This window comes from Crotalus tigris, unplaced genomic scaffold, assembly GCF_016545835.1.
Source record: "Crotalus tigris isolate CLP2741 ecotype Arizona unplaced genomic scaffold, ASM1654583v1 scf7180000020941.558017, whole genome shotgun sequence".
Lineage (NCBI taxonomy): Eukaryota > Metazoa > Chordata > Lepidosauria > Squamata > Viperidae > Crotalus > Crotalus tigris.
The window spans coordinates 135,080-160,986 of record NW_024098270.1 but is presented as its reverse complement, the minus strand read 5'-3'; the positions used below and the strand labels follow the sequence as shown (position 1 = coordinate 160,986).

The window sequence follows — 25,907 nt, the reverse complement described above, 5'->3', positions numbered from 1 at the left end:
TTTTGCCACACTGAGCCCCCCCCCACACCCCCGTAGGGATTAGAGGAGGGAGGGGGGGCCCTGCCAGCCGGTTTTGCCACACTGAGCCCCCCCCACAGCCCCCGCAGTGAAGGTGGCGACACCAAGCAGCTGGCTAACGCTGGGCAGAGATGGCTGGGGAGGGGAGGGATTGGGGAGGGGGCTCCGGGGGGGGGAATTGGAAACAAGACAGTTTCTACCACCCCCCACTCAGAGTTTGCTGTCTACCCCACATCTCAGAGACGGACCCCCCCTTTTTTGGGGGGGGCTCCGTTCAGCAGTTGTCAACCTTGGCGAGTGGGCTTCAATTCCCAGGATCAGTCGTTGGGAGGACGGTGGGGGAGCTGGGTTCACTTAACGACTGTGCGATTCACTTAACGACGGCAGTGATTTGCTTAAGGTCGTAAAGGGGGCGGCCAGCTCACTTAGCGACCGCCTAGTAATGGACGTTCTGTTGTGGTGGTAAGTCGAGTCCGAAGTTGAAGGTGGGATCTAGGGAAAGTTGGGATCCATTTCCCATCACCCCCTTTCTTCCCCCGCCCCCCCCCAGTTTTTCCCCCCCTCCCGGCCTCTTTGTCTGCCCCGGGCTGTACGTTCTGACGTGCTGGTGTTGAAAGCCCCAAAAGGGACCTTAACATCTCATGAGGTCCAGAAACTTGACCTTGCTATCAGAAGGAATGCGAGCCATCTTTGCAAGCCGCGCCCAGTCTATTCCAGGTTGAGTGTCTGAATGCATTGTGGTCTTTGCAGCACACAAATCAGAGGGGTTGTGGGGTTTCTGGTTTTTTTGTGTGTGTGTGTGATGTCGTTGTTGTTTTGCGTGGCACAAAACGAAGGTTTCAAGAGGTTTTTGCATGAGAGATTTTTCTACCTTGAGAGAAAAATGCACAAATCTCTTTTTTTTTTTTCTCTTTCGCGTCCCTCCAAAGCCGTGTGTACACAGACACCCGGGTACACACACACACTGACAGAATAACTCTATCTATTGACGGTCTCCCACGAAGAGCTGGTGTCTATGTGTGTGTGTGTGTGTGTGTGTGTGTGTGTCTGAGACAGGCTGCTTTAACTATGATGAATGAGCCGCCCACCTGACTAAGGGAGAGTCAGATCCCAGCCAGCTGAGCAGGCAAGGCTTTTTACAAGCTGATGTCACGACTTGAACCCGGAACAGGGTCCACGCTTTGGGGATGGGGACAGAAAGCCAGTCTGGATGGCCAGGGCTGACTTAACGGCACAGTAGCAGAGTTGGAAGGGACCTTGGAGGTCTTTTAGTCCAACCCCCTGCTCGAGCAGTGGACTCGACTTACGACGGTTCATTTAGTGACCGTTCGAAGTTACAACAGCACTGAGGAAAAAAAAAAGGGACCTATGGCCGTTTTTCACAGGACCCTCACAGCACCTTTGCGGCCACCTGATCAAAATTCAGACGCTTGGCCACCGCCTCACCTTTACGACGGTCGCAGTGTCCCTTTTGCAGTCTTCTGACCAGCAAAGTCAGCGGGGGAAGCCCGATTCACTTAACAACCAGGTTACCAGCTTAACAACTGCAGCGATTCGCTTCACAATGGTGGCGAAGAAAAGTCGTAAAATGGGGCAAAGCTTCATTTAACGACTGTCTCGCTTAGCAACAGAAAAGTTAGGCTCAATTATGGTCATAAGTCAAGGACTATCTATACTCTGTCCAAATGTCATTCTGGGTGGAAACATTAAATGTGATAGTTTAAAATGGTTCCCTTTGCTCAATTACCTTTCTTTCTTTCTTTCTTTCTTTCTTTCTTTCTTTCTTTCTTTCTTGGTTCCCTTTGCTCAATTACTTTTCTTTCTTTCTTTCTTTCTTTCTTTCTTTCTTTCTTTCTTTCTTTCTTTCTTTCTTTCTTTCTTTCTTTCTTCCCTTTGCTCAATTACCTTTCTTTCTTTCTTTCTTTCTTTCTTTCTTTCTTTCTTTCTCTTTCTTTCTCTCTCTCCTTCTGTCTCCCCTTCCCTTCCTTCCTTCCTTCCTTCCTTCCTTCCTTCCTTCCTTCCTTCCTTCCTTCCTTCCTTCCTTCCTTCTCCCTTCCCCCCTGTCTCTCTCTCTCACACACAAAACAGATAAGCAAAACTAACAGCTGTTTGTGGCTTTGAACATCAAACTACAGTTTAGAGAATTGATTTTAGGACAGTTGGCTTGGACCCAGATTGGCACAATCTGGAGAAAAAAGATGGAACGTTCAGCTTGGCATATTTCTAATATTTTGCATGTAGGAGTACATATTTCTACATTTTGCTGCCCTTTGTATCTTTTCATTCCCTGTTGTTTTGTTTCTTAATTTATCTTCCTTTCCTCCCACTCTGTATTTTTATTTTCCTCTGGATGTTTTCTTTGTTCACTCGATCCACCTCTTCTAAAAAAAATGAGCTCAAAATTGGAGATTTAGTTATTTTTCTAAAAACATGCGTTTAAAATTTTTTCAAGCTCTGAAACTTAGGATGTAGCCATGAAAGCTGCTTGCCAGCCACCATCACATCCCTCCTCCTCCTCTTCTTCTTCCTTTTTCTCTTCTTCTTTTCTCCTCCTCTCCTTCCTTCTTTCTTTTTCTCTTCTTCTTTTCTCCTCCTCCTTCCTCTTCTTTCTTTTTCTCTTCTTCTTTTCTCCTCCTCCTTCCTCTTCTTTCTTTTTCTCTTCTTCTTTTCTCTTCTTCCTCCTCCTTCCTCTTCTTTCTCTTCTTTTCTCCTCCTCCTTCCTCTTCTTTCTTTTTCTCTTCTTCTTTTCTCCTCCTCCCTCTTCTTTCTTTTTCTCTTCTTCTTTTCTCTTCCTCTTCCTCCTTCCTCTTCTTTCTCTTCTTTTCTCCTCCTCCTTCCTCTTCTTTCTTTTTCTCTTCTTCTTTTCTCCTCCTCCTCCTCCTCTTTCTCCTCCTCTCCTTCCTTCTTTCTTTTTCTCTTCTTTTCTCCTTTCTCCTCCTCCTCCTTCCTCTTCTTCTTTCTTTTTCTTTTCTCTTCCTCCTTCCTCTTCTTTCTTTTTCTCTTCTTCTTTTCTCCTCCTCCTCCTCTTTCTCCTCCTCTCCTTCCTCTTCTTTTCTCCTCCTCCTTCCTTCTTTCTTTTTCTCTTCTTTTCTCTTCCTCCTCCTTCCTCTTCTTTCTCTTCTTTTCTCCTCCTCCTTCTTCCTCTTCTTTCTTTTTCTCTTCTTCTTTTCTCCTGCTCCTCCTCTTTTTCCTCCTCCTCCTTCCTCTTCTTTTCTCCTCCTCCTCCTCCCTTCTTTCTTTTTCCTTCTTTTCTCCTCTTCCTCTTTCTCCTCCTCCTCCTTCCTCTTCTTTCTTTCTCTTCTTTTCTCCTCCTCCTCCTCCTTCCTCTTCTTTCTTTTTCTCTTCTTCTTTTCTCTTCCTCCTCCTCCTTCCTCTTCTTTCTTTCTCTTTTCTCCTCCTCCTTCCTCTTCTTTCTTTTTCTCTTCTTCTTTTCTCCTGCTCCTCTTTTTCCTCCTCCTCCTCCTTCCTCTTCTTTTCTCCTCCTCCTCCTCCCTTCTTTCTTTTTCCTTCTTTTCTCCTTTCCTCTTTCTCCTCCTCCTCCTTCCTCTTTCTCTTCTTTTCTCTTCCTCCTCCTCCTTCCTCTTCTTTCTTTTTCTCTTCTTTTCTCTTCCTCCTCCTCCTTCCTCTTCTTTCTTTTTCTCTTCTTCTTTTCTCCTCCTCCTCCTTCCTCTTCTTTCTTTTTCTCTTCTTCTTTTCTCCTGCTCCTCCTCCTCCTTCCCCAACATATAAATAACTTCAAGCACCAATCATCCCAATTTCATTTGCCTAAAGGATTCGGACAAACACACGGATGAGACAAAGAGCCTCCCTAGACAGAGACCATCTACCTCAAGAACCATCTCAACTGCAGCATCTGTTCTCCTATTTCCTTAACTCCCTTCCAGGGAAAAAGCTGTGCCTGACTCCATCTCAGCAAATCTAATTTGGAAAATCAATTAACTTGGATAAAAAGGGTCCGGAGAACGACAGTCTCACCTGGGCCTTTTTAAAAAAACGACCCCAGACTGGCTGATGGGGCTGAGAGAGAGACCAGATAATGTGTGTGTGTGTGTGGGGGGGGGTTTATGTCCACCATGCATGGGTGGGAGGCTTCTGAGCCCCCCCCCAGGCATGGGGCACTGAGCCCCCCAGGTTCCCCCAGGTAGGGGAGGGGAACTGTGGGGGCAAACAGCAGCCAAAGCAGCTCCTGCATCCTTGTCAAGCCATGATTAATGGCTGCAATTTGGTGGCTGCCTTCGGCTGTCACTCCCCATCCGAAGCCCCCTCTTTCCGCCAGCTGCTCTCTGCTCAGAGGCTTTTCCCAAGGACGGCGGTGCAAGCTAGAGGCACCCAACCACCACCGCAGGAGCCCGGAGCGGTGCCCTCGTGCTGCAGATGGGTGCCAAATTCTCCTCCGACCTTGAGGGGGCCTGGTTGCCCATGCCATCCCGCTTCCCTCATGGAAAAAAGAATCCAAAACCAGATCTGCAGACAAGTATAAGCAAACAAACTCATAAGCAGCAGCCAGCACGGGTTTGTCAAAAACAGATCAGGCCAAACTGATCTTATTTCATTCTTCGACCAAGTGACTAAACTAGTAGACCAGCGAAACGCAGTGGACGTCGTATACTTAGATTTCAGTAAGGCAGTGGTTCCCAACCTTTTTAATGCCGCGATCCCCAACCGGTCGTAAGTCGAGGACTACTCAACCGGTCATAAGTCGAGGAGTACTCAACCGGTGCAGCACCGTTGGCAGAATGGGACTTTTGGCGGGCTCAGCAGGGCAGAGACAGCCTGGGCAATTCCTATTGGCTTTGGAAAGCCAATAGAATGAGACTCTATTCAAGAGAGTCTCTTCTATTGGCTTTCGAAAGCCAATAGAATAAAAGGGAGTAGCACAGCTAAGGAAAAGGGGGGAAAACAATGGCGGACTGCGTTGTTTGGCGACCCCCGTGAAATGGTCGTTCGACCCCAAATGGGGTCCCGACCCACAGGTGGAGAACCACTGCAGTAAGGCATTCGACAAAGTAGACCACAGTCTACTCCTTAGTAAGCTAGGAAAAGGTGGAATATGGACAACATCACCACCAGATGGATCTGTAGCTGGCCGGCAAACCGTACTCAATGAGTAGTCCTCAATGGCACTACATCCACATGGAGAGAAGTAAGCAGCGGGCTACCACAAGGTTCTGTCTTAGGCTCAGCAACTCTTGAACATCTTCATCAATGACTTAGATGAGGGAATTGAAAAGGAACTCATCAAATCTGCAGGTGACACCGAACTGGCAGGAGTAGCCAACACCCCAAAAGACAAATTCAGGATCCAAAAAGATCTGGACAAACTCAAACAATGGGCCCTGTCCAACAAAATGAACTTCAATGTGGAGAAAAGCAAAGTTTTACATTTAGGCAGGAAAAAAGCCAAAGGCATGAGTACAGATTTCCATTGCGAAGCGATGTTAGTTTTGTCCCAGTCTTGCGATCTTTCTTGCCACAGTGAGTGCTCCAACACTGGACGTTTTGAAGAAGAGACGGGACAGCCGTTTGTCTGAAATGGTCTAGGGTTTCCTGCCTGAGCAGGGGGTTGGACTAGATGACCTCCAAGGTCCCTTCCAACTTTATTGTTATTATTAACAACCTACCTCCAGAAGCGGTGAATGCTCCAACACTGGAGGTTTTGAAGAAGAGACTGGACAGCCGTTTGTCTGAAATGGTCTAGGGTTTCCTGCCTGAGCAGGGGGTTGGACTAGATGACCTCCAAGGTCCCTTCCAACTTTATTGTTATTATTAACAACCTACCTCCAGAAGCGGTGAATGCTCCAACACTGGAGGTTTTGAAGAAGAGACTGGACAGCCGTTTGTCTGAAATGGTCTAGGGTTTCCTGCCTGAGCAGGGGGTTGGACTAGATGACCTCCAAGGTCCCTTCCAACTTTATTATTATTATTATTATTAGTTGTTAAGTGACTCACTGCAGTTGTTCAGCCCCCCCACGGGGAGGCTGCAAAGAGTCGGTAAGTGTGAAAACGGTCATAACTCACTTTTTCCAGGACCGTCGTTAATTTGAGTGGCCACTAAACGAGGACTACCTGCAATGTGGGGTGTTGGGGGGAGGGCGTTCTTTTCCCTTTGCATTTGGGTCTTGTTCTTATAATTTACGGCTGTTATGTCTCACTTAGCAACAGAAAAGTTGGGCTCTGTTGTGGTCGTACGTTGAGGACTGCCAGCATTTATTTTTTTATCTTTAATCACATCTTGCAGCCACTTTGACCCCACCTTGGCAACCACCATCTTCCCTTTTTAAACTAAAACACACCCCTGAAGTAAAAAATAAATAAAAAATACAGGAAAACAAGCAAGACTTCGGGACTTCTAAATGCGTCCGCAAGAAACGAAGCGATATGAATCGGAATGGAGCTGGAAGGGACCTTGGAGGTCTTCTAGTCCAGCCTGTGGCTCGAGCAGGAGGTCCTATATCACAACAACAGCGACAAGACACAACTCCCTGCAAATGACAGCAGATAAACCAGCAGATAGAGAACAAAACCAGGTTTACTAAATATTTCTTCTGGTTGGTTTTGGTTTTTTTTGTCCCTTATCCTCATCAGAAAATTCAAAAAGACAGCAAGCCTCTCCCAGTGCAGCTGTGTTCGACGCAACAACACAATGGGAAGAGGCCTAAGGGGAGAGAACGGGGGTCCTACCTTTGGCAAACGTTCGGGGTCTCCGGGGTGCCGTGGAATCACCTTCTGTAGGCGCTGGAAGCCATAATCGATCGTCGGCTCGTTCAGGGCTATGGAGGGAAAGAAAGAAGCCATCAGACTGGCAGTGTGCAATGAACAAACTGCGGGTGGTCCTCGGCTTACGACCGTCTGTGAACTTGGGGTGTAGACCTCAAGGCTAGTCTATCGCCAGAGCCGGTTTGGTTTTGGCTTGAAGGCACCAGGGTAGAAGCTGGGAGATGGTGAGTTCTAGTTTTGCCTTAGGCATGAAAGCCGGCTGGGTGACTTTGGGCCGATCACCAGGAGACGGTGAGTTCTAGTCCCGCCTTAGGCATGAAAGCCAACTGGGTGACTTTGGGCCGATCACCAGGAGACGGTGAGTTCTAGTCCTGCCTTAGGCATGAAAGCCAACTAGGTGACTTTGGGCCGATCACCAGGAGATGGTGAGTTCTAGTCCTGCCTTAGGCATGAAAGCCAACTGGGTGACTTTGGGCCGATCACCAGGAGGCGGTGAGTTCTAGTCCTGCCTTAGGCATGAAAGCCAACTGGGTGACTTTGGGCCGATCACCAGGAGGCGGTGAGTTCTAGTCCTGCCTTAGGCATGAAAACTGGTTGGGTGACTTTCGGCCAATCACCAGGAGGTGGTGAGTTCTAGTCCTGCCTTAGGCATGAAAACTGGTTGGGTGTCTTTGGGCCAATCACCAGGAGACAGTGAGTTCTGGTCCCGCCTTAGGCATGAAAGCCAACTGGGTGACTTTGGGCCGATCACCTGGAGACGGTGAGTTCTAGTCCCGCCTTAGGCATGGAAGCTGACTGGGCGACTTTCTTGCTTTCTCAGCCCAGCCCAGCTTGTTGTTGTGAGGAAATTAGGAAGAAGAGGAAGGAGTATTGGATATATTTGCCTCCCTGAGCTATTTACAAAGACAATAAGGCAGGATAACAGTAAATAAGTAAGAATCAATAGCAAGGCCAGTGCGTCAGGGACCCCTGCCCCCTTTGCCTGGATCCCCTCCAACATCCCCTCTCTGCACTTCCTCCTCCTCCTCCCACTCTGTCCCCCCCCCCAAGCCACCCAAGCCCAGATTGGCATGTGCTTTGTTACTACACCGGGATGAAGATGGATTGCTTGATTTAGTGTAAACATATGCTACCATTTCAGTTCTGGGCATCCTCTCTGCAACCTTAATTGCTATTGATTTCCGAGGCTCCCTCTGCTGCCCCCCCACCCCCACCCCCACCCCCACAGACCCCTTTTCCAGGCCACAGCATGCATGATTAGCCATGCAATGAGAGGGAGGGGGCGGCACAGCCCTCCTGGCTGGGGTTATGTCCAGGAGGACAGTCAAAGACTGGGCGGGGGGGGGGGGAAAGAGTAGATTTTTGGCAGCGGTCCCATCTTATTATTACTGTTGTTTTGCATGTTCACTGAGAGCTTCTGCATTAGAGACAAATTCCTTGGGTGTCTAATCACATTTGGGCAAATAAAGAATTATATTCTGTTCTGTTCCTTCCTCTCTCTTTCTTTTCTTCTCTCATCTATCTATCTATCTATCTGTCTGTCTGTCTGCCTGGCTGGCTGGCTATCCATCCACTTCTTTCTTTCTTTCTTTCTTTCTTTCTTTCTTTCTTTCTTTCTTTCTTTCTTTCTTTTTCTTTCTTTCTTTCCTTCCTTCCTTTCTTTTTCCTTTTTCCTCTCTTCCTTCCTTCCTTTTTTCCTCCCTTCCTTCCTCTTCCTTCCTTCCTTCCTTTCTTTCTTTCTTTCTTTTTCTTTCTTTTTCTTTCTTCCTTCCTTGCTTCCTTCCTTCCTTCCTCTTTCTTTCTTTCTTTCTTTCTTTCTTTCTTTCTTTCTTTCTTTCTTTCTTTCTTTCTCTCTTTCTTTCTTCCTTCCTTCTTTTCTTTCTCTTTCTTTTTCTTTCTTTCTTCCTTCCTTTCTTCCTCTTTCTTTCTTTCTTTCTTTCTCTTTTTTTCTTCCTTTCTTTTTCTTTTCTTTCTCAGCCATCTCCCCTACAAGGTGACCCAGGGATCTTTTTTACCTTTGAGATTGCCTTGTGGTCTCCCATCCAAGGAACACTCAGCTACATTAGTGCCACCTAGCCCTCGGAACAGAGCCAGTGGGGCAGACTCCTGCGCTTGCAGTCAGCGTGGGGGCATTTCATTGCCTGGCCCCTGGCCACACGCTTTGTGACTCAAGCGGCCCCTGGCAGAAGCCCTGGAGCTGTGTCTCCCTCCCTTGTTTTTCCGTGGTTGGTTTCCCTCTTGCCTGGCGCTTACCTGTGTACACAAAACGCCCAGGGGCTCCTTTGCAAAACTGCTTCGACTTGTAGGAGAGCGTCACCTCCACCACGCCGGGGATGTGCCGGGGTGGCGTCTGGACCCGGATGGCATGTGGCGTGATCAACTGTTATGGGGAGAAGAGGACAGTCAGAGCAGGAGGGGAAGCTTTGCGATAAGGAAAGGGGTTGGGCCCAGAGAAGCCATGAACCTTGGAGGCTGGTAGCCATCTCCTTCTCCTCTTCCTCCTCCTGCGTTCCTTCTCCTCCTAATCTTCTTCCTCTGCCTTCTCCTTCTTCTCCTACATCCTTTCTCCTTCTCCTTTTTCTCTTGTTCCTCCCCTTCCTTCTCTCCTTCTCCTTCCCTATTTCTTCTCCTTCTCTTCTTCCTTCCCTTCGCTCTCTTCTTCCTCCTCCATCCTTCCTTCCTTCCTTCCTTCCTTCCTTCCTTCCTTCCTTCCTTCCTTCCTTCCTTCCTTCCTTCCCTTTCTCCTCCTCCTTCCCCATCCCTGGGGTTGATTGTCCCTCACTCTAGGTCACACTTCTCCCTAGACCAGGGGTAGGCAACCTTGGCTCTTTTATGACTGGTGGACTTCAACTCCCAGAATTCCTGAGCCAGCCTGGCTCAGCTTGGAAACTCTCCCTTTCCCCTCAGCATGGCTGGCTCAGGAATTCTGGGAGTTGAAGTCCACGAGTCATAAAGCGGCCTAGGCCTAGGCCAGAGGTTGGCAACCTTGGCTCTTTTATGACTTGTGGACTTCAACTCCCAGAATTCCTGAGCCAGCCTGGCTCAGCTTGGAAACTCTCCCTTTCCCCTCAGCATGGCCGGCTCATGAATTCTGGGAGTTGAAGTCCACCAGTCATAAAAAGGCCAAGGTTGCCTATCTCTGGCCTAGGGCCTAGGCCGCTTTATGACTCGTGGACTTCAACTCCCAGAATTCATGAGCCAGCACAGCTCAGCTTGGAAACCTTTCCCTTTCCCCTCAGCATGGCTGGCTCAAGAATTCTGGGAGTTGAAGTCCACCAGTCATAAAAGAGCCAAGATTCCCCACCCCTGGCCTAGACTCTCCCTCCTGGCCCCTCCACCTGGGAAAGACTCCGTAGATAAGGAACCACAGCAGTGGCGCAGAGAAATTTCCTGTCAGGAGTTGGAGAACCTTTTTGAATGTGGCTGACTTTGCCCACAAAGGGTGTGTGTGCCAGTACACCTCCCCCCATGAGGAAGGTGATGTGCCTTGGACCTGAAAATGGGAACTATCGACGCCTTAAATTTGTTTTTTCTTGGCAACCAGGAAAAGACCCAGTTTTCCCAGGGGCCCAGTGACGGGAGTGCCAAAGCTTATTTTCAGCTTTGGAGCCGAAGCAGACCTCTGAAGCAGCTGCTGTTGGACCCCAGACCAAAAGCCGCTCTTTGGCTGAATTTCTCTAACTTTTACATTGCTGGGGCTGGAGGCGAGCTTTGCGCCATTTCCGCCTGCAGAATAACTTCATCTGGGCTGCTTCCGCAAACTCTTGTGGGAGCAAAAAACTGAAGGCCAGACCAAAAGAATGGAGTCAAATCAGCCTCTTTGGATTTGGCTGGGACTCAAAGGTCTTGCACGGGGGAAGATGGGAAGGAAAACAAGAGAAAGGGAAAAAAAAGAAAAGGGAAAGGGGAAAGGGGAGGGAGGGAACAAGACATAAATTGTTGGGATGTGAAGGGAAGAAGGAGAGATCAGAGGGGAGGGGGAAGGAGAGGAGAGGACTGGAGAGGAGAGGAGGAGAGGAGGAGTGAAGAAGAGAGGAGAAGAAAAGAGAGGAGAAGAGAAGAGGAGAGAAGAGAAGAGGAGTGCAGAAGAGGAGAGGAGAAGAAAAGAGAGGAGAAGAGAAGAGGAGAGGAGTGGAGTGGAGAGGAGAGGAGAAGAAAAGAGAGGAGAAGAGAAGAGGAGAGAAGAGGAGCGGAGGGGAGAAAAAAGAAGAGGAGTGGAGAGGAGAGGAGAAAAGAGAGAAGAGGAGTGGAGAAGAGGAGGAGAGGAGAAGAAAAGAGAGAAGAAAAGAGGAGAAGAGAAGAGAGGAGAAAAGAGAAGAGAGGAGGAGTGGAGAAGAGAACAGAAGAGGAGAGGAGTGGAGAAGAGGAGAAGAAAAGAGAGGAGAAGAGAAGAGGAGAGGAGTGGAGTGGAGAGGAGAAGAGAAGAAAAAAGAGGAGAAGAGAAGAGGAGAGAAGAGAAAGAGAGGAGGAGTGGAGAGGAGAAGAGAAGAGGAGCGGAGGGGAGAAAAAAGAGAAGAGAGGAGTGGAGAGGAGAGGAGAGAAGAAAAGAGAGAAGAGGAGTGGAGAAGAGGAGGAGAGGAGAAGAAAAGAGAGGAGAAGAAAAGAGGAGAAGAGAAGAGGAGAGGAGAAAAGAGAAGAGAGGAGGAGTGGAGAGGAGAAGAGAACAGAAGAGGAGAGGAGTGGAGAAGAGGAGTGGAGAGGAGAGAAGAAAAGAGAGGAGAGGAGAGGAGAACAAAAGAGAGGAGAAGAAAAGAGGAGTGGAGAAGAGGAGAGGAGAAGAAAAGAGAGGAGGAGAGGAGAGGAGAGAAAAGGAAAGGAGTGGTGTGGAGAGGAGAAGAGAAGAGGAGTGGAGAAGAAAAGATAGAAGAGGAGAGGAGAGGAGGAGAGGAGAGGAGAGAAGAAGAGACAAAGAGGCAGACAGAGAAAGGGAAGGGGAAAAGGGAGGGTAGTAAGAAGAAAGAAAGGGGAAGACCAAAGAGGAAAGATAAAGCGGAACCCAGAAACGGGGGAAGTGGGGGAAGCAGGCAAACTCACCTCACTCCAGACCAACATGGTGCCGAAGACCACCTGAAGCCCATCGAAGAAGTTGTCCCCAATCACAATCACGGTGGCCCCTCCCGTCGTCCAGCCTTCACTGGGGCTGATGGCTTTGATGCAGGGGGTGGCTGCTTCAGGTGGGAAGAGGAGAAAGAGGGGGGGAGCAAAGGGTCAGGAATCCCCCAGGAGGAGAGAGAAGACCCTCAGAAAGAAGGGGGAGGGGAGGGGAGGGAAGCAGGGCAAGGACCAGGGCCCCAAAGAGACCCCCTCCCACTCACAAAGGAGATCCTCTTGGAAGGAAGGCAAGCCAAGGAACAGCAGCCCGATGCGTCTTCCTCTTAATTAAGATCCTAAAGCCAAGCCAGCTTATGGCCGGCATTGGCTGGAAAAGAGGTAATGCTAAACCGGGGTTAGAGATACCTGGCTTCCATGCCTGGTGGATGTTCTTCTGCCTACAGGTAGGCCTCAACTTACAACAGTTCCTTTAGTGACCGTTTAAAGTTACAACGGCACTGGGAAAAAGTGACTTAGGACCCTTTTTCACACTTACGACCGTTGCAGCATCCCCATGGTCACTTGTCTGGAATGGTATAATGTAGGGCAGTGGTTCTCAACCTTTTTAATGCCGCAACCCCCCAACCGGTCGTAAGTCGAGGACTACTCAACCGGTTGTAAGTCGAGGACTACTCAACCAGTCGTAAGTCGAGGACTACTCAACCGGTCGTAAGTCGAGGATTACTCAACTGGTGCAGCACCATTTGCAGAATGGGACTTTTGGCAGGCTCAGCAGGGCAGAGACAGCCTGGACAATTCCTATTGGCTTTTGAAAGCCAATAGAATTAGACTCTATTCAAGAGAGTCTAGTCTATTGGCTTTCAAAAGCCAATAGAATAAAAGGGAGTAGCACAGCTAAGGAAAAGGGGGGGGAAATGGCGGACTGCGTTGTTTGGCGACCCCCGTGAAATGGTCGTTTGACCCCAAATGGGGTCCCGACCCACAAGTTGAGAACCACTGATGTAGGGTCTCCTGCTTGAGCAGAGGGTTTGACTAGAAGACCTCCAAAGGTCCCTTCCACCCCTATTGTGATGATGATGATGATGATGATGATGATTATTAAGGGACTCTTGTGGTTTCTGGTGCGCAAAGCTGAACCGTATGACAGGCAAGGGGGTACCTTCCGAAGGATCCAACCGCCGTGCCCGGCGTCCATGTTTGGAATTGTTGTGGACAAACATGTTGTCGGACACGGCAAGGACATGGCCGTCCACATTCACCGTCGTTGACACCACCACCTGCGGAGAGGGAAGCACCAGGAGGAGACACGTGAAAGACAAACAATCAGAAAGAGTTTGGAGTAAGATCGGGACAGAAGCAAACACGGTGGTGGCAATGTTAGAAATTTAGCTGTTTAAAAAAGCGTCCGTCTATCGTTTGGGTAGTTGGCTGCTGTTGTTTTAACAAAATTTAACTTTTATTATTAAAGCAGCGAGAGAGATTAGTAAGAGAACAATTGCTTCCAGAGAAAAGCAAAAGAAAATATGTAAAAGGAAGCCAGAAAAAAAAAACCCAAAAAACTCCAACCTAAGCAGCCCAGGTTCGAATCTCAGAAGGGTATGGCTAGCTGGTGAGAGCTAAATAGCTCGAAATAGCTATACTAGTCTCCCTTTAACTCTAACAAAGAATTAAGGGGGATTGGGATAGCTATTTCTCCTCCCCTGGTCTCTTCCCCCCCTGATACAGCTGACAAAGTGAGAAAGAGCCTGTGGCTTAAGGTCAACAAAGCTGCCTAACTGCAAGCAGCCCAGGTTCAAATCTCAGAAGGGTAGGTCTGGCTGATGAGAGCTAATCAGTTCGAAATAGCTATCCCAGTCCCCCTTAATTCTTTGTTAGCAATCCAAAAATTTAGGAAATACAAATGATGTCGCACTAGATTGAGCTGATACAGGCAAAAGATTTCTTCCTCCCATATTTGGGCCAACAGGGTGCATCAAAAAAAACATTCAAGATATATATATATATATATATATATATATATATATATATATATATATATATATATATATATGTGTGTGTGTGTGTGTGTGTGTGTGTGTGTGTGTGTGTGTGTGTATAGAACAGAAAGAGGACACATATATATAACAGAAAGGGGATGTGTATATATATATATGTGTGTGTGTGTGTGTGTGTGTGTGTGTGTGTGTCTTTCTTTTCTCTCTATCATCTCTCTCTCGGAGATCTATTTATCTTCTATCATATAAGGCCTCCTGCTTGGACTAGATGACCTCCAAGGTCCCTTCCAGCTCTATTCTGGTTGATCTTTATATCTACATACAGAATCACTTCACTCTATCCTGCCCTGCCCTGTCGTCCTTTATCTGCCTATTTTCTTACCCACCTATCTACCTATCATTATTATTATTGTGGTTCGTCACAGTCAGCCAGATGTTGAGATTTATATCTATCTATCTATCTATCTATCTATCTATCTATCTATCTATCTATCTATCTATCTATCTATCTATCTATCTATCTATCTATCTCTCTATCAATCATCATCTATTATCCATTATCTATCATCTACCTATCATCATCACCATCTAGTCTGTCTGTCTGTCTGTCTGTCTTTCCGTCCATCCATCCATCCATCCATCCATCCAGCTTATCTATCTATCTGTCTGTCTGTCTGTCTGTCTATCTATCCTCTCTCTCTCTTCTCTCTCTATCTATCTATCTGTCTGTCTGTCCGTCCGTCCGTCCGTCCATCCATCCATCCATCCATCAAGCTTATCTATCTATCTATCTATCTATCTATCTATCTATCTATCTATCTATCTATCTATCTATCTATCTATCTATCTATCCTCTCTCTCCTATCTATCTATCTATCTATCTATCTATCTATCTATCTATCTATCTATCTATCTATCTCTGTCCTCCCTGCAGAATATTAATTCTGCCTACAAGGCCACTGGTTGCTTTCCACAGTGGTTGGACTACAATATCCATTGCCCCAAACACCAAGCTGGAGAGAGCACAACTGGACAATCCTCTACCTTCAAGGTAGGAAGCCAATCCTCTCGCTATGTATTAACCAAGGATGGCCACCAGGCACAAAAGCTTCCGTTTTCAAATGCCTTGACAAACGAGCACAACCCACGATTCAAAAGCAAGACCATTTGGGGATGAAACAGTTGCCTTCTGTTTCTCTCTTTGTGACTTGCGTTGGCCACTGGCCAGAAATCTAAAAGGAGCCGAGGAGGGCTGTGCAAAATCAGCTTTGTGGGCCAGGACTCCGCAGGTATCCCCCAGCCCTGACTAGCTGGTAGCTTCATCAGTTTGCTTGCATAAGGATATGGTAATTGTGACATTTTTACATGATTAACAGCCATGCCAATTTGCATAGTGTTGGTGCCGGGCGGTTGCTAGAGAAAACACACCCACCTTGATGAGCACACTTGAGCCCCCACCGCTGCAAGAGAGCAGCGTCCGGGACCAAAAACAGCCAGTGTCCTTCGAAGCCGCTGGACCTTCAGAGGACTGGCCAAATATTTTAGATCTCCCTGCTCTTTGCACTGACCATCTGGATTACAGGTGGGGCGTTGCTGGGGAATTGTTTACTTCACTTACCTTTACTTAACCAATACCTCAATCAAGGAACTGCCAAGCAAGTTAACAATAAACAGCCCAAGCAGAGAACTTCCAAGAACACCCCAACCAACACTGACTGATATAAATGGAGAGCAAACCCCATTCGCTTCTAGCACTGATGGTAGTACCTAGTTGGGTCATGAAACGTCTGCAAGGAAACCATCAAGCTAAGAGAGCACAAAGACCCCAGTCACTCTTCCTCCTCCTCCTCTTCCTCTTCTTCTTCTTCTCCTTCTCCTCCTCCTCCTCTTCTCCTTCTCCCTCTTCTCCTTCTCCTCCTCTTCCTCTTCTTCTTCTCCTTCTCCTCCTCTTCCTCTTCTTCTTCTTCTTCTTCTTCTTCTTCTTCTTCTCCTCCTCCTCCTCCTCCTCCTCCTCTTCTTCTTCTTCTCCTTCCCCTCCTCCTCCTCCTCCTCCTCCTCCTCCTCCTCCTCTTCTTCTTCTTCTTCTTCTTCTTCTTCTTCTTCTTCTTCTTCTTCTTCTTCTTCTTCTTCTTCTTCTTCTTCTTCTTCTTCGTCTTCTTCTTTCTCCTCCTCCTCCTCTCTTCAAACCCCACACCCTTCTAACACTGATGATGTTACCTAGTTGGGTCATGAACCGTCTGCAAAGAAACCACTAAGCTCAGAGAGCCCCAAGGATCCCTTGTTTTCCACTGTGAGCCCAGGGGCGCTGATGAGCAATCTTCTCCCTAGTGCCCCCCCCCAACCTGTGGGCCGCCTTCTTCCTTGTAGTAAGAGGCATCCCATTTTGTGCAAAGCCTCCAGACTCCAGGAGGTTGAGCCAGAGCAGATGAGCTTCTTTTTTTTTCTTCTTCTTCTTTTTCAGAAGGGGGTCTCCAGGGAAGGGCGGAAAAGAAGAAAGAGGAACGTCGGCCTCACCTGGAACCGGCGCATATCTCGGGGATTGCCAGCATTCTTCAAGCAGTTCTGGTTGCATTTGAGGAAGAACTTGAGAAAAAATCTAGAAAGAGGAGAGAACGGAAAAAAGCAACATTAACTGCTTTCAAGAATCCTTGTAAGAGTTTCACCACCGGCTTCCTCAGAACTGACAAAGGATTCCTTCCTTCCTTCCTTCCTTCCTTCCTTCCTTCCTTCCTTCCTTCCTTCCTTCCTTCCTTCCTTCCCCTACCCTCCCTCTTGCTTTCCCTCTTTTTCTTCTTCCTACCTTGCTTCTTTCCTCAACTCCCTCCCCTCTTTCTTTCTTTCTTTCTTTCTTTCTTTCTTTCTTTCTTTCTTTCTTTCTTTCCTTCCTTCCTTCCTTCTGTTTTCCATCCTCCCTCCTTCCATTTATTCCTCTCCTCTTTTCCTTCTTCCATCCCTTTTTCTTTCTTTCCTACCTTTTTTCCTTCCTTCCTTCGTCCCTCCCTCCCCTCCCTCTTGCTTTCCCTCTTTTCCTTCTTGCTACCTTGCTTCTTTCCTCAACTCCCTCCCCTTCCTTCCTTCCTTCCTTCCTTCCTCTTTCTTTCCTTCCTTCCCTCTCTCTCTTTTCCATCCTCTCCCTCCATTTATTCCTCTCCCTCTTTTCCTTCTTCCATCCCTTTTTCTTTCTTTCCTACCTCTTTTTTCCTTCCTTCCTTCCTTTTCTCTTTCTTTCCTTCCTTCCCTCTCTTTTCGTCCTCTCTCCCTCCATTTATTCCTCTCCCTCTTTTCCTTCTTCCATCCCTTTTTCTTTCTTTCCTACCTGTTTTTTCCTTCCTTCCTTCCTTCCTTCCTTCCTTCCTTCCTTCCTTCCTTCCTTCCTTCCTCTTTCTTTCCTTCCTTCCCTCTCTTTTCGTCCTCTCTCCCTCCATTTATTCCTCTCCCTCTTTTCCTTCTTCCATCCCTTTTTCTTTCTCTCCTACCTCTTTTTTCCTTCCTTCCTTCCTGCCTGCCTGCCTGCCTTTTTCTCCATGAATTATCAACTGTTCCTATCTGCAATTTCCCAACTAGACTGAGCCGACTTCTGTTATTTCCTGCTTCCTGTCCTCCCAGGGGGAATGTCCACATAAGCTATCGCTAAACCAATAACCACGCAAATCCATGGCCATACAGGAGTTGAATCTCCCGACTTGTTTCCAAACAGGAAGCTGAAGATAAAAAGGAGAGGATGGTGATCATATCAGGAGCGGTGTGTAGAGCCTAGTGCGCAAAAGATGCATTATAACTCAGGAACTGATCTAGCTGGCTAATTTTCAGCTGAATTCAATTACTTGCCCTACACAGCATTTCAAAGAATTGCCCCTCGTGTAGGATTAAAATACAGTGCTTCTTTTCAAGTGTGTAACAAACGTGGTTTGTTCCACTCGCAGCTTGGCCACAATGTACAATAACTGCAGAAAGCAGCTTTAATGATAAGCAACATTACCCCCCCCCCCAATTTCAAAGCCCCTTTCAAGTGAAGTATTAACACCACTCTTTAATGCCTTGGTAAGGCCACACTTGGAATCCTGCATCCAGTTTTGGTCACCACAATGTAAAAAAGATGTTGAGACTCTAGAAAGAGTACAGAGAAGAGCAACAAAGATGATTAGGGGACTGGAGGCTAAAACATATAAGGAACGGTGGCTAGAATTGGGTATGTCTAGTTTAACGAAGAGAAGGACAAGGGGGGACATGATAGCAATATTCCAATATCTCAGGGGCTTCTCCAAAGAAGAGGAAGTCAACCTATTTTCCAAGGCGCCTGAAGGCAGGACAAGAAGCAATGGGTGGAAACTAATCAAGGAGAGAAGCAACATAGAACTAAGGAGAAACTTCCTGACAGTCAGAACAATTAATCAGTGGAACAGCCTGCCTCCAGAAGCAGTAAATACTCCAACACTGGAAGTTTTTAAGAAGAGACTGGACAGCCATTTGTCCAAAATGGTGTAGGGTTTCCTGCCTGAACAGGGGGTTGGACTAGATGACCTCCAAGGTCCCTTCCAACTTTACTACTATTACTAGTTATAGCGAATTTGTTCTAAAAGTTACCAGTGAATTCTAGGAACCACTTGCTTAGAAAACTGCTTGTTGCTCATTAAATTAATACATCTATTAAGTGGTCACCCTGTTTCTTTCCTCACGTAAGCCAGATGCCTTTAAAATTTTCAGAATTAGCTTAGTCACAGATAGTCCTCAGGTTATGACTATCCTTGAGCCCCAAATTCATGTTGCCGAAGTGAGACATTTGTTAAGTGGGTTTTGCCCCCTTTTACAACCTGTCATTGCCACATCCGTTCAGTGAATCACTTCGGCTGTTAAGTTAGTAACATGGTTGTTAAGTGAATCTGGCTCCCCCCCCCCCATGGACTTCGTGTGTCAGGAGGTTGCAAAAAGGGATCGATCGCGTGACTGAGGACACTGCGACCGTCATAAACGCGAACCAGTTGCCCAGCGTCTGAATGTTGACCATGGGCAGGTCGCAACGGTCGTTAAGTGTGAAAGAGGGTCATAAGTCACTTTGTTCAGTAACTCTGAACGGTCTAAACAAGCTGTTGTGAGTCGAGGAATGTCTGAAATGGTAACAGGGTCTCCTGCCTGAGCAGGGGGTTGGACTAGAAGACCTCCAAGGTCCCTTCCAACTGTCATTCTGATTGAGGACGACCTCAGTCAGAGGCAGGGCTTTGAGTGGCAAGAATTAAGGTGGAAGGAAAACGGAGGGGGGAGGAGGTGTTGTCCCCAAATTCAGCTCATGAGAACTAGAAACTTCCAACCAACCCAAAGTGCTTTTACTGATGGCCACTGCCTGCCTCTCAGCCCTGGAGAGTCTTAATACCACTTTACAAGGCCTTGGTAAGGCCACACTTAGAATATGGCATCCAGTTTTGGTCACCACAAATGTGAAAAAGTTGTTGAGACTCCGGAAAGAGGGCAGAGAAGAACAACAAAGATGATCAGGGGACTGGAGGCTAAAACATATAAGGAACGGTTGCTGGAATTGGGTATGTCTAGTTTAAGGAAGAGAAGGACAAAGGGGGACAGGATAGCAGCGTTCCAGTATCTCAGGGGCTGCCCCAAAGTCAAGCTCTTCTCCAAAGCGCCTGAAGGAAGGATGAGAAGCAACAGATGGAAACTCATCAAGGAGAGAAGCAACCTGGAACTAAGGAGAAACTTCCTGACAGTGAGAACAATTAACCAGTGGAACCACCTGCCTCCAGAAGCGGTGAATGCTCCAACATTGGAAGTTTTTAAGAAGAGACTGCACAGCCATTTGTCCGAAACGGTGTAGGGTTTCCTGCCTGAGCAGGGGGTTGGACTAGATGACCTCCAAAGTCCCTTCCAACTGTATCATCATCAACTGAGAAATTAAAGTCCTGCCAGGGCAGGTTCTTTGCTTCTTCTCTCCTTCTCCATCCTGCTGTGGCCCCTTTAAGGCAGCTCAGAAATACATCATTGTTTGTCTAAAAGGGTATTGATTGGAAAGTGATCCCTGGCTGCCTCACACGCAGCTAATGGGTCCCATTCCTGCAGAGGATGATCAATCAGGAATAGGAACCTGGAGATATCTGAGCCCGCAGGGAGCGTAGCAAAGGGAGAGAGGCCCATGGCAGTGTTGGAAGCAAAAAAAAAAAAAACACCCGAAGGCAGGACAAGAAGCAACGGGTGGAAACTCACCAAGGAGAGAAGCAACCTGGAATTAAGGAGAAACTTCCTGACAGGGAGGACGATTAACCAGTGGAACAGCCGGCCACCGGAAGTTGTGGGCGCTCCAACACCGGAGGTTTTTAAGAAGAGACTGGACAGCCATTTGTCTGGAATGGTCTAGGGCTGTGGTGGACGAACCTATGGCACGGGTGCCACAGGTGGCATGCTCCATTACTGGAGCATGCCAGGTTTTTAAGAAGAGATTGGACAGCTATTTGTCCAATGGTATAGGGTTTCCTGCCTGAGCAAAGGGTTGGACTAGATGACCTCCAAGATCCCTTCCAACTTTACTACTACTACTACTACTACTACTACTACTACTACTATTATTATTATTAATTCTGGGAGTTGAAGTCCACTCCTCTTAAAGTCTATCAGGGGTCTTCAAACTTGGCCCTTTGATGACTTGTGGACTTCAACTCCCAGAAATCTGGGAGTTGGCTGGGCTGTGGAATGCTGGGAGTTGAAGTCCACGAGGTCTTAAAAGTTCCAAGCTTGGATAACTCTGGTATAGGTTGTCCTGCTCAAGCAGGGGGTCGGACTAGTAGATCTCTAGGATCTCTTCCAACTCTGTCACTCTGTTATTCTGCTTCTAATAGCCGACTCATCCAAGAGAAGATGAGCCGGGATTGCGGGAATCTCTTGCTGGGAGATAGAACAGCTTCCGGGCTGACAGATCCACGGTCTGTGAGGTTGAAGTTCCTTCTGCCCTGGGCTCCAAGGAGAAGGACAAATGGGGGTCCTGGACCCCGAAAGTCAGCGGTGGAGACGAAGCTGCCGAGCAAAGGGACGGAAGGATGCTCTGCTCCCCTATTGCATTTGAGGCTGATGAAATATTTAGCCTGGTTGTGCAGGGACCTATAATTGTCATTCTAGCATCAATAATTAACTGGTAGCAGCCCCGGGCTGGCTGCAGGAGGAGAAAGGCAGGAGTAAGAGAGATGTGGGAAGATGGCTCAACATCCACAAAAGTCCCTGAAGAAGCCAAACGCCCCCAATCAGCGGAGAGAATATATTTGTAGCTCTTGGTTGAACTGGGGGGGGGGTCTGAGCGTGGTGGTTTTCATGCCGGCGTTTCATGACCCAACTAGGTAACATCATCAGTGCTGGAAGGGGAGGGGGTTGCATAGAGGAGGAGGAGGAGGAGGAGGACGACGACGACGACTGGGATGTCCTTGGTGCTCCCTGAGGTTGGTGGTTTTCTGGCAGATGTTTCAGGACACAACTAGGGGACATCAATCAGTGCTAGAAGTATATCAATAGTGATCACCATCCATCCCTTCTAGCACTGATGAAGTGACCTAATTGGGTCATGCAACAGAGAGCTCCAAGGAACCCCCAATCCTCCTCCTCCTCCTCCTCCTCTTCATAAATCCCACTCCCTTCTAGCACTGATGATGTTCCCTAGTTGGGTCATGAAACATCTAAAAGAAAACCACCCAACTCATAGAGCACCAAGGACCCCACAGTCCTGCTTCCCCTCCTCCTCCTCCTCCTCCTCCTCCTCCTCTTCCTGCTCCTCCTCCTCCTCCTCCTCCTCTCCACAAACCCCTCCCCATTCTAGCACTGATGATGTTCCCTAGTTGGGTCATGAAACGTCTGCAAGAAAACCACCCAACTCAGAGAGCATCAAGGACCCCACAGTCCTGCTTCCCCCCCTCCTCCTCCTCCTCCTCCTCCTCCTCCTCCTCCTCCTCTCCACAAACCCCTCCCCCTTCTAGCACTGATGTTGTCCCCTAGTTGGGTCATGAAACATCTGCAAGAAAACCACCCAGCTCAGAGAGCATCAGGGACCCCACACAGTTCAACTCTGGGCTACAAATATTCTCTTCTATCAATAAAACAGATGAAATTTGTATAGAATATTCAGAATTGGTGACTTAAACTGTGAGAATGCCCTAGTTAGCGTGGGTGGATTTCAACTCCCAGAATTCCTGGGGAGTTGAAGTCCACCCATCTTAAAGCCACCAAGGGTTGAGAAAGGCTGGTATGGTCATTTCTCTTCTTGAAGAGACTCCGGGTTCAAGGCCATCTCTTCCCTTGAGTCTAGAAGCTCCTTCTAGAAAGGAATGTCCCCCCCCCTTTTTTTTGAGACCCCATTCGACCTGAGGGAAGAAAAGCAGAGGGGGAAACTCAATAGGTTTGGCTAAGGATGAAACAATAGTGGCAGAGGAAATAGTGGTAGAGCAGTGGTTCTCAACCTTTTTAATGCCGCGACCCCCAACCGGTCGTAAGTCGAGGACTACTCAACCGGTCGTAAGTCAAGGACTACTCAACTGGTGCAGCACCATTTGCACAATGGGACTCTTGGCGGGCTCAGCAGGGCAGAGACAGCCTGGACAATTCCTGTTGGCTTTTGAAAGCCAATAGAGTTAGACTCTATTCAAGAGAGTCTCTTCTATTGGCTTTCAAAAGCCAACAGAATAAAAGGGAGTAGCACAGCTAAGGAAAAGGGGGAAAAAAATGGCAGACTGCGTTGTTTGGCGACCCCCATGAAATGGTCGTTCGACCCCAAATGGGATCCCGACCCACAGGCTGAGAACCACTGCTCTAGAAAGAGTACAGAGAAGAGCAACAAAGAGGATTAGGGGACTGGAGGCTAAAACATATAAGGAACAGTTGCTAGAATTGGGGATGTCTAGTTTAACGAAGAGAAGGACGAGGGGGGACATGATAGCAGTCTTCCAGTATCTCAGGGGCTGCCCCAAAGAAGAGGGAGTCAAGCTATTATCCAAAGCCCCTGAAGGCAGGACAAGAAGCAACAGATGGAAACTCATCAAGGAGAGAAGCAACCTGGAACTAAGGAGAAACTTCCTGACAGTGGGAACAATTGGCCAGTGGAACTGCTTGCCTCCATAAATAGTGTATGCTCCAACACTGGAGACTTTTAAGAAGAGACTGGACAACCATTGTCTGAAATGGTATAGGGTTTCCTGCCTGAGCAGGGGGTTGGACTAGATGACCTCCAAGATCCCTTCCAACTCTGTTATCTTGTTAAATGTCTAGGAGTTCATCACAGAAGTGAATTATTTCCAAGGAAATTTCACTTTGGGCTAGCTTTTTGGGTTAGAGTTCCTGAGGTCTTTGCAGGTGGTAATCAAGAGAGAAGGAAGGAACAGAGGACGGAAGAAGAAAAATTCATAAATTGGGGAGGGATGGGTGGGTGGGTGGGAGAAGAGGGAGGCAGCCCTCCCCGTCGCAAGACTGACGGTGAATTTGCAATTTTTTACACCCGCACAAACGCAACACGCTGCCCTCCCCTTGGTTACCTCCACCTCCGAAGAAAAGAGAAGAGAAGGCAATAGGAATAAACACATGTCCGACTCGCTCACCTTCTTGAGTTGCAGTGGTGCATAGAAACCCAGAGAGTTAAAAATAAAGACAATGTGCATACATTAGCATGCCTAATGCGCCACGCTCCCCATTTAACATGCAAATTCCCAGCCACGCTGCCGAACACCTTCTGTTCCGAGCGCATAAATTTGAATTCGCAATTAGAATAATCTTGTATAATTAATGAAAAGCGTCAATTTTAGCTCCTAAGTAATTTGATTAACATGTTGATAGGGCACTTACCATGCTCTCTAAACCAGAGGGGCTGGCCGGGCGCCGTCGGAGGAGAGAGGAACGAGGGGATGAGAGAAGGAGGCAGAGGAAGAGAGAAAGGGAGGGGGAGGAGGAGGAGGGGAGGACCCCCCATGCTCCCCAAACGTGTCAGCTGGAATGGAAGGATTGGGCGGCTGGAGAGGAGAAAGCGGGCTTGGAAGCCAGAAAGGGAGAAGTAGGGCAACATTTGAACCCGCTCCTGCCACCAAGAGACAGCGGAGGCCACCCAATGCAGTTTAGGGCTTGACCATCGGGGACCTGGTCAAATACAGGTAGTCCTCGACTTATGACAGCAATTCTACTAACTAGAGCAGTTGTTCTCCACCTGTGGGTCGGGACCCCATTTGGGGTCGAACGACCATTTCACGGGGGTTGCCAAACAACGCAGTCCGCCATTTCCCCCCCCCCCCTTTTCCTTAGCTGTGCTACTCCCTTTTATTCTATTGGCTTTTGAAAGCCAATAGAATAGACTCTCTTGAATAGAGTCTAATTCTATTGGCTTTCAAAAGCCAATAGGAATTGTCCAGGCTGTCTCTGCCCTGCTGAGCCCGCCCAAAGTCCCAGTCTGCAAATGGTGCTGCACCCGTTGAGTGGTCCTCGACTTACGACCGGTTGGGGGTCACGGCATTAAAAAGGTTGAGAACCACTGAACTAGAGAATGCCCAGTGTGCTAATTTGCAGACTCCCGTTGGCGCTCTGGCAATTATCTGCGTATTGCTTTTAGCCAAATGCTACCCGTCTTTGTGAGAACGGTGAAAGCCGTAGCTAGGTGGGGTTGCAAGATGGCTGGTGGCGGGGGGGGGAAGGATAGGGGACACGGTGTCCGGGGTGACCCTGGATGTCCTGCCGGGCTCTTGCGGAAGGACGGCGTCCGACACGAACAACCAGACCCACATGGGAAGACTTTAAACTAGCCACTTCATTGCTCGCGCCTATTTTACAGGAATCTTCCCAGACTGGCGGTTTCTACCTGTCCCAGAATAAAATAAGGTTCCGTGGAATCCAGAGGGGGCAGAACTTTGCATTTTGTGCCCACGTAGAGATTCCAGACTAATTCCCTGCTTGACTCCTCCACCAGGCTGGGCCAATGCAGGCCGTCCTCATCTTATTACAGTTCCCTTGGTGACTGTTCGAAGCGGCGATGGCGCTGAAAACGGTGACTTAGGACTGTTTTTCACCCTTACGACCGTTGCGACCTCCCTAGGTCATGTGATCAAAATGCCACCGCTTGGCAACTGACTCATATTTATGACGGTCGCCATATCCCGGGGTGTTATGATCCCCTTTTGTAACTTTTGCTGGAATTGGGGATGTCTAGTTTAATGAAGAGAAGGACGAGGGGAGACAGGATAGCAGGGTTCCAGTATCTCAGGGGATGCCCCAAAGAAGAGGGAGTCAAGCTGTTCTCCAAAGCACCAGAAGGCAGGACAAGAAGCAACAGATGGAAACTAATCAAGGAGAGAAGCAACCTAGAACTAAGGAGAAACTTCCTGACAGTGAGAACAATTAACCAGTGGAACAAGAACATTGGATAAGATAAGATAAGATGATAAGATAAGATAAGATAAGATAAGATAACCTTTATTGTCATTTTTTTACTGTGGGCACAACGGCACACATCAAAAATGAAATTTAGTCTCAAAGTGAAACACATACATACTAATCAAGGAGAGACGCAACCTGGAACTAAGGAGAAACTTCGTGACAGTGAGGACAATTCACCAGTGGAACCACCTGTCTCCAGAAACGGTGAATGCTCCAACACTGGAAGTTTTTAAGAAGAGACTGGATGGCCATTTGTCCGAAATGGTATAGAGTTTCTTGCCTGAGCAGGGGGTTGGACTAGATGACCTCCAAGGTCCCTTCCAACTTTATGATTATTATTATTAACCTTCTGACAAGCAAAGTCAATGGGGAAGCCAGATTGGCTTAACAACCCGTGTTCCTAACTTAACGACTGCGGTGATTCAGTTAACAAGCGTGGCAAGAAAACGGGGAAAATTCACTTAATCACCATCTCGTTTAGCGACAGAAATTTTGGGTTGAATTGGGGTGGTAAGTCAAGGATTACCCGGTGTTCTTAACCTCTGGAGGTTTTGCATTCTCGGAGAAAGGCTGCATCTGGAGCAGGGGTAGGCAACCTTGGCTCTTTTATGACTGGTGGACTTCAACTCCCAGAATTCCTGAGCCAGCATGGCTCAGCTTGGAAACTTCTCCCTTCCCCTCAGCATGGCTGGCTCAGGAATTCTGGGAGTTGAAGTCCACAAGTCAGAAAGTGGCCTA

The 25,907-nt window shown here is 47.9% G+C and overlaps 1 protein-coding gene across 3 annotated transcripts in view; it reads right to left on the bottom strand.

The window, feature by feature from the left end:
- LOC120319710 (transcription factor COE1-like) overlaps positions 1 to 25,907 on the bottom strand; it is a 90,721-nt gene that overhangs the window by 20,415 nt on the left and 44,399 nt on the right. For all 3 annotated transcript variants that reach the window (XM_039368820.1, XM_039368821.1, XM_039368822.1), the window contains exons 8-12: positions 16,296 to 16,377; positions 12,947 to 13,064; positions 11,770 to 11,903; positions 8,989 to 9,115; positions 6,700 to 6,788 (exon numbers count right to left, since the gene is read on the bottom strand). In XM_039368820.1, the coding sequence (XP_039224754.1) occupies positions 6,700 to 6,788; positions 8,989 to 9,115; positions 11,770 to 11,903; positions 12,947 to 13,064; positions 16,296 to 16,377 (550 nt within the window). The remainder of the gene's footprint in view (positions 1 to 6,699; positions 6,789 to 8,988; positions 9,116 to 11,769; positions 11,904 to 12,946; positions 13,065 to 16,295; positions 16,378 to 25,907) is intronic.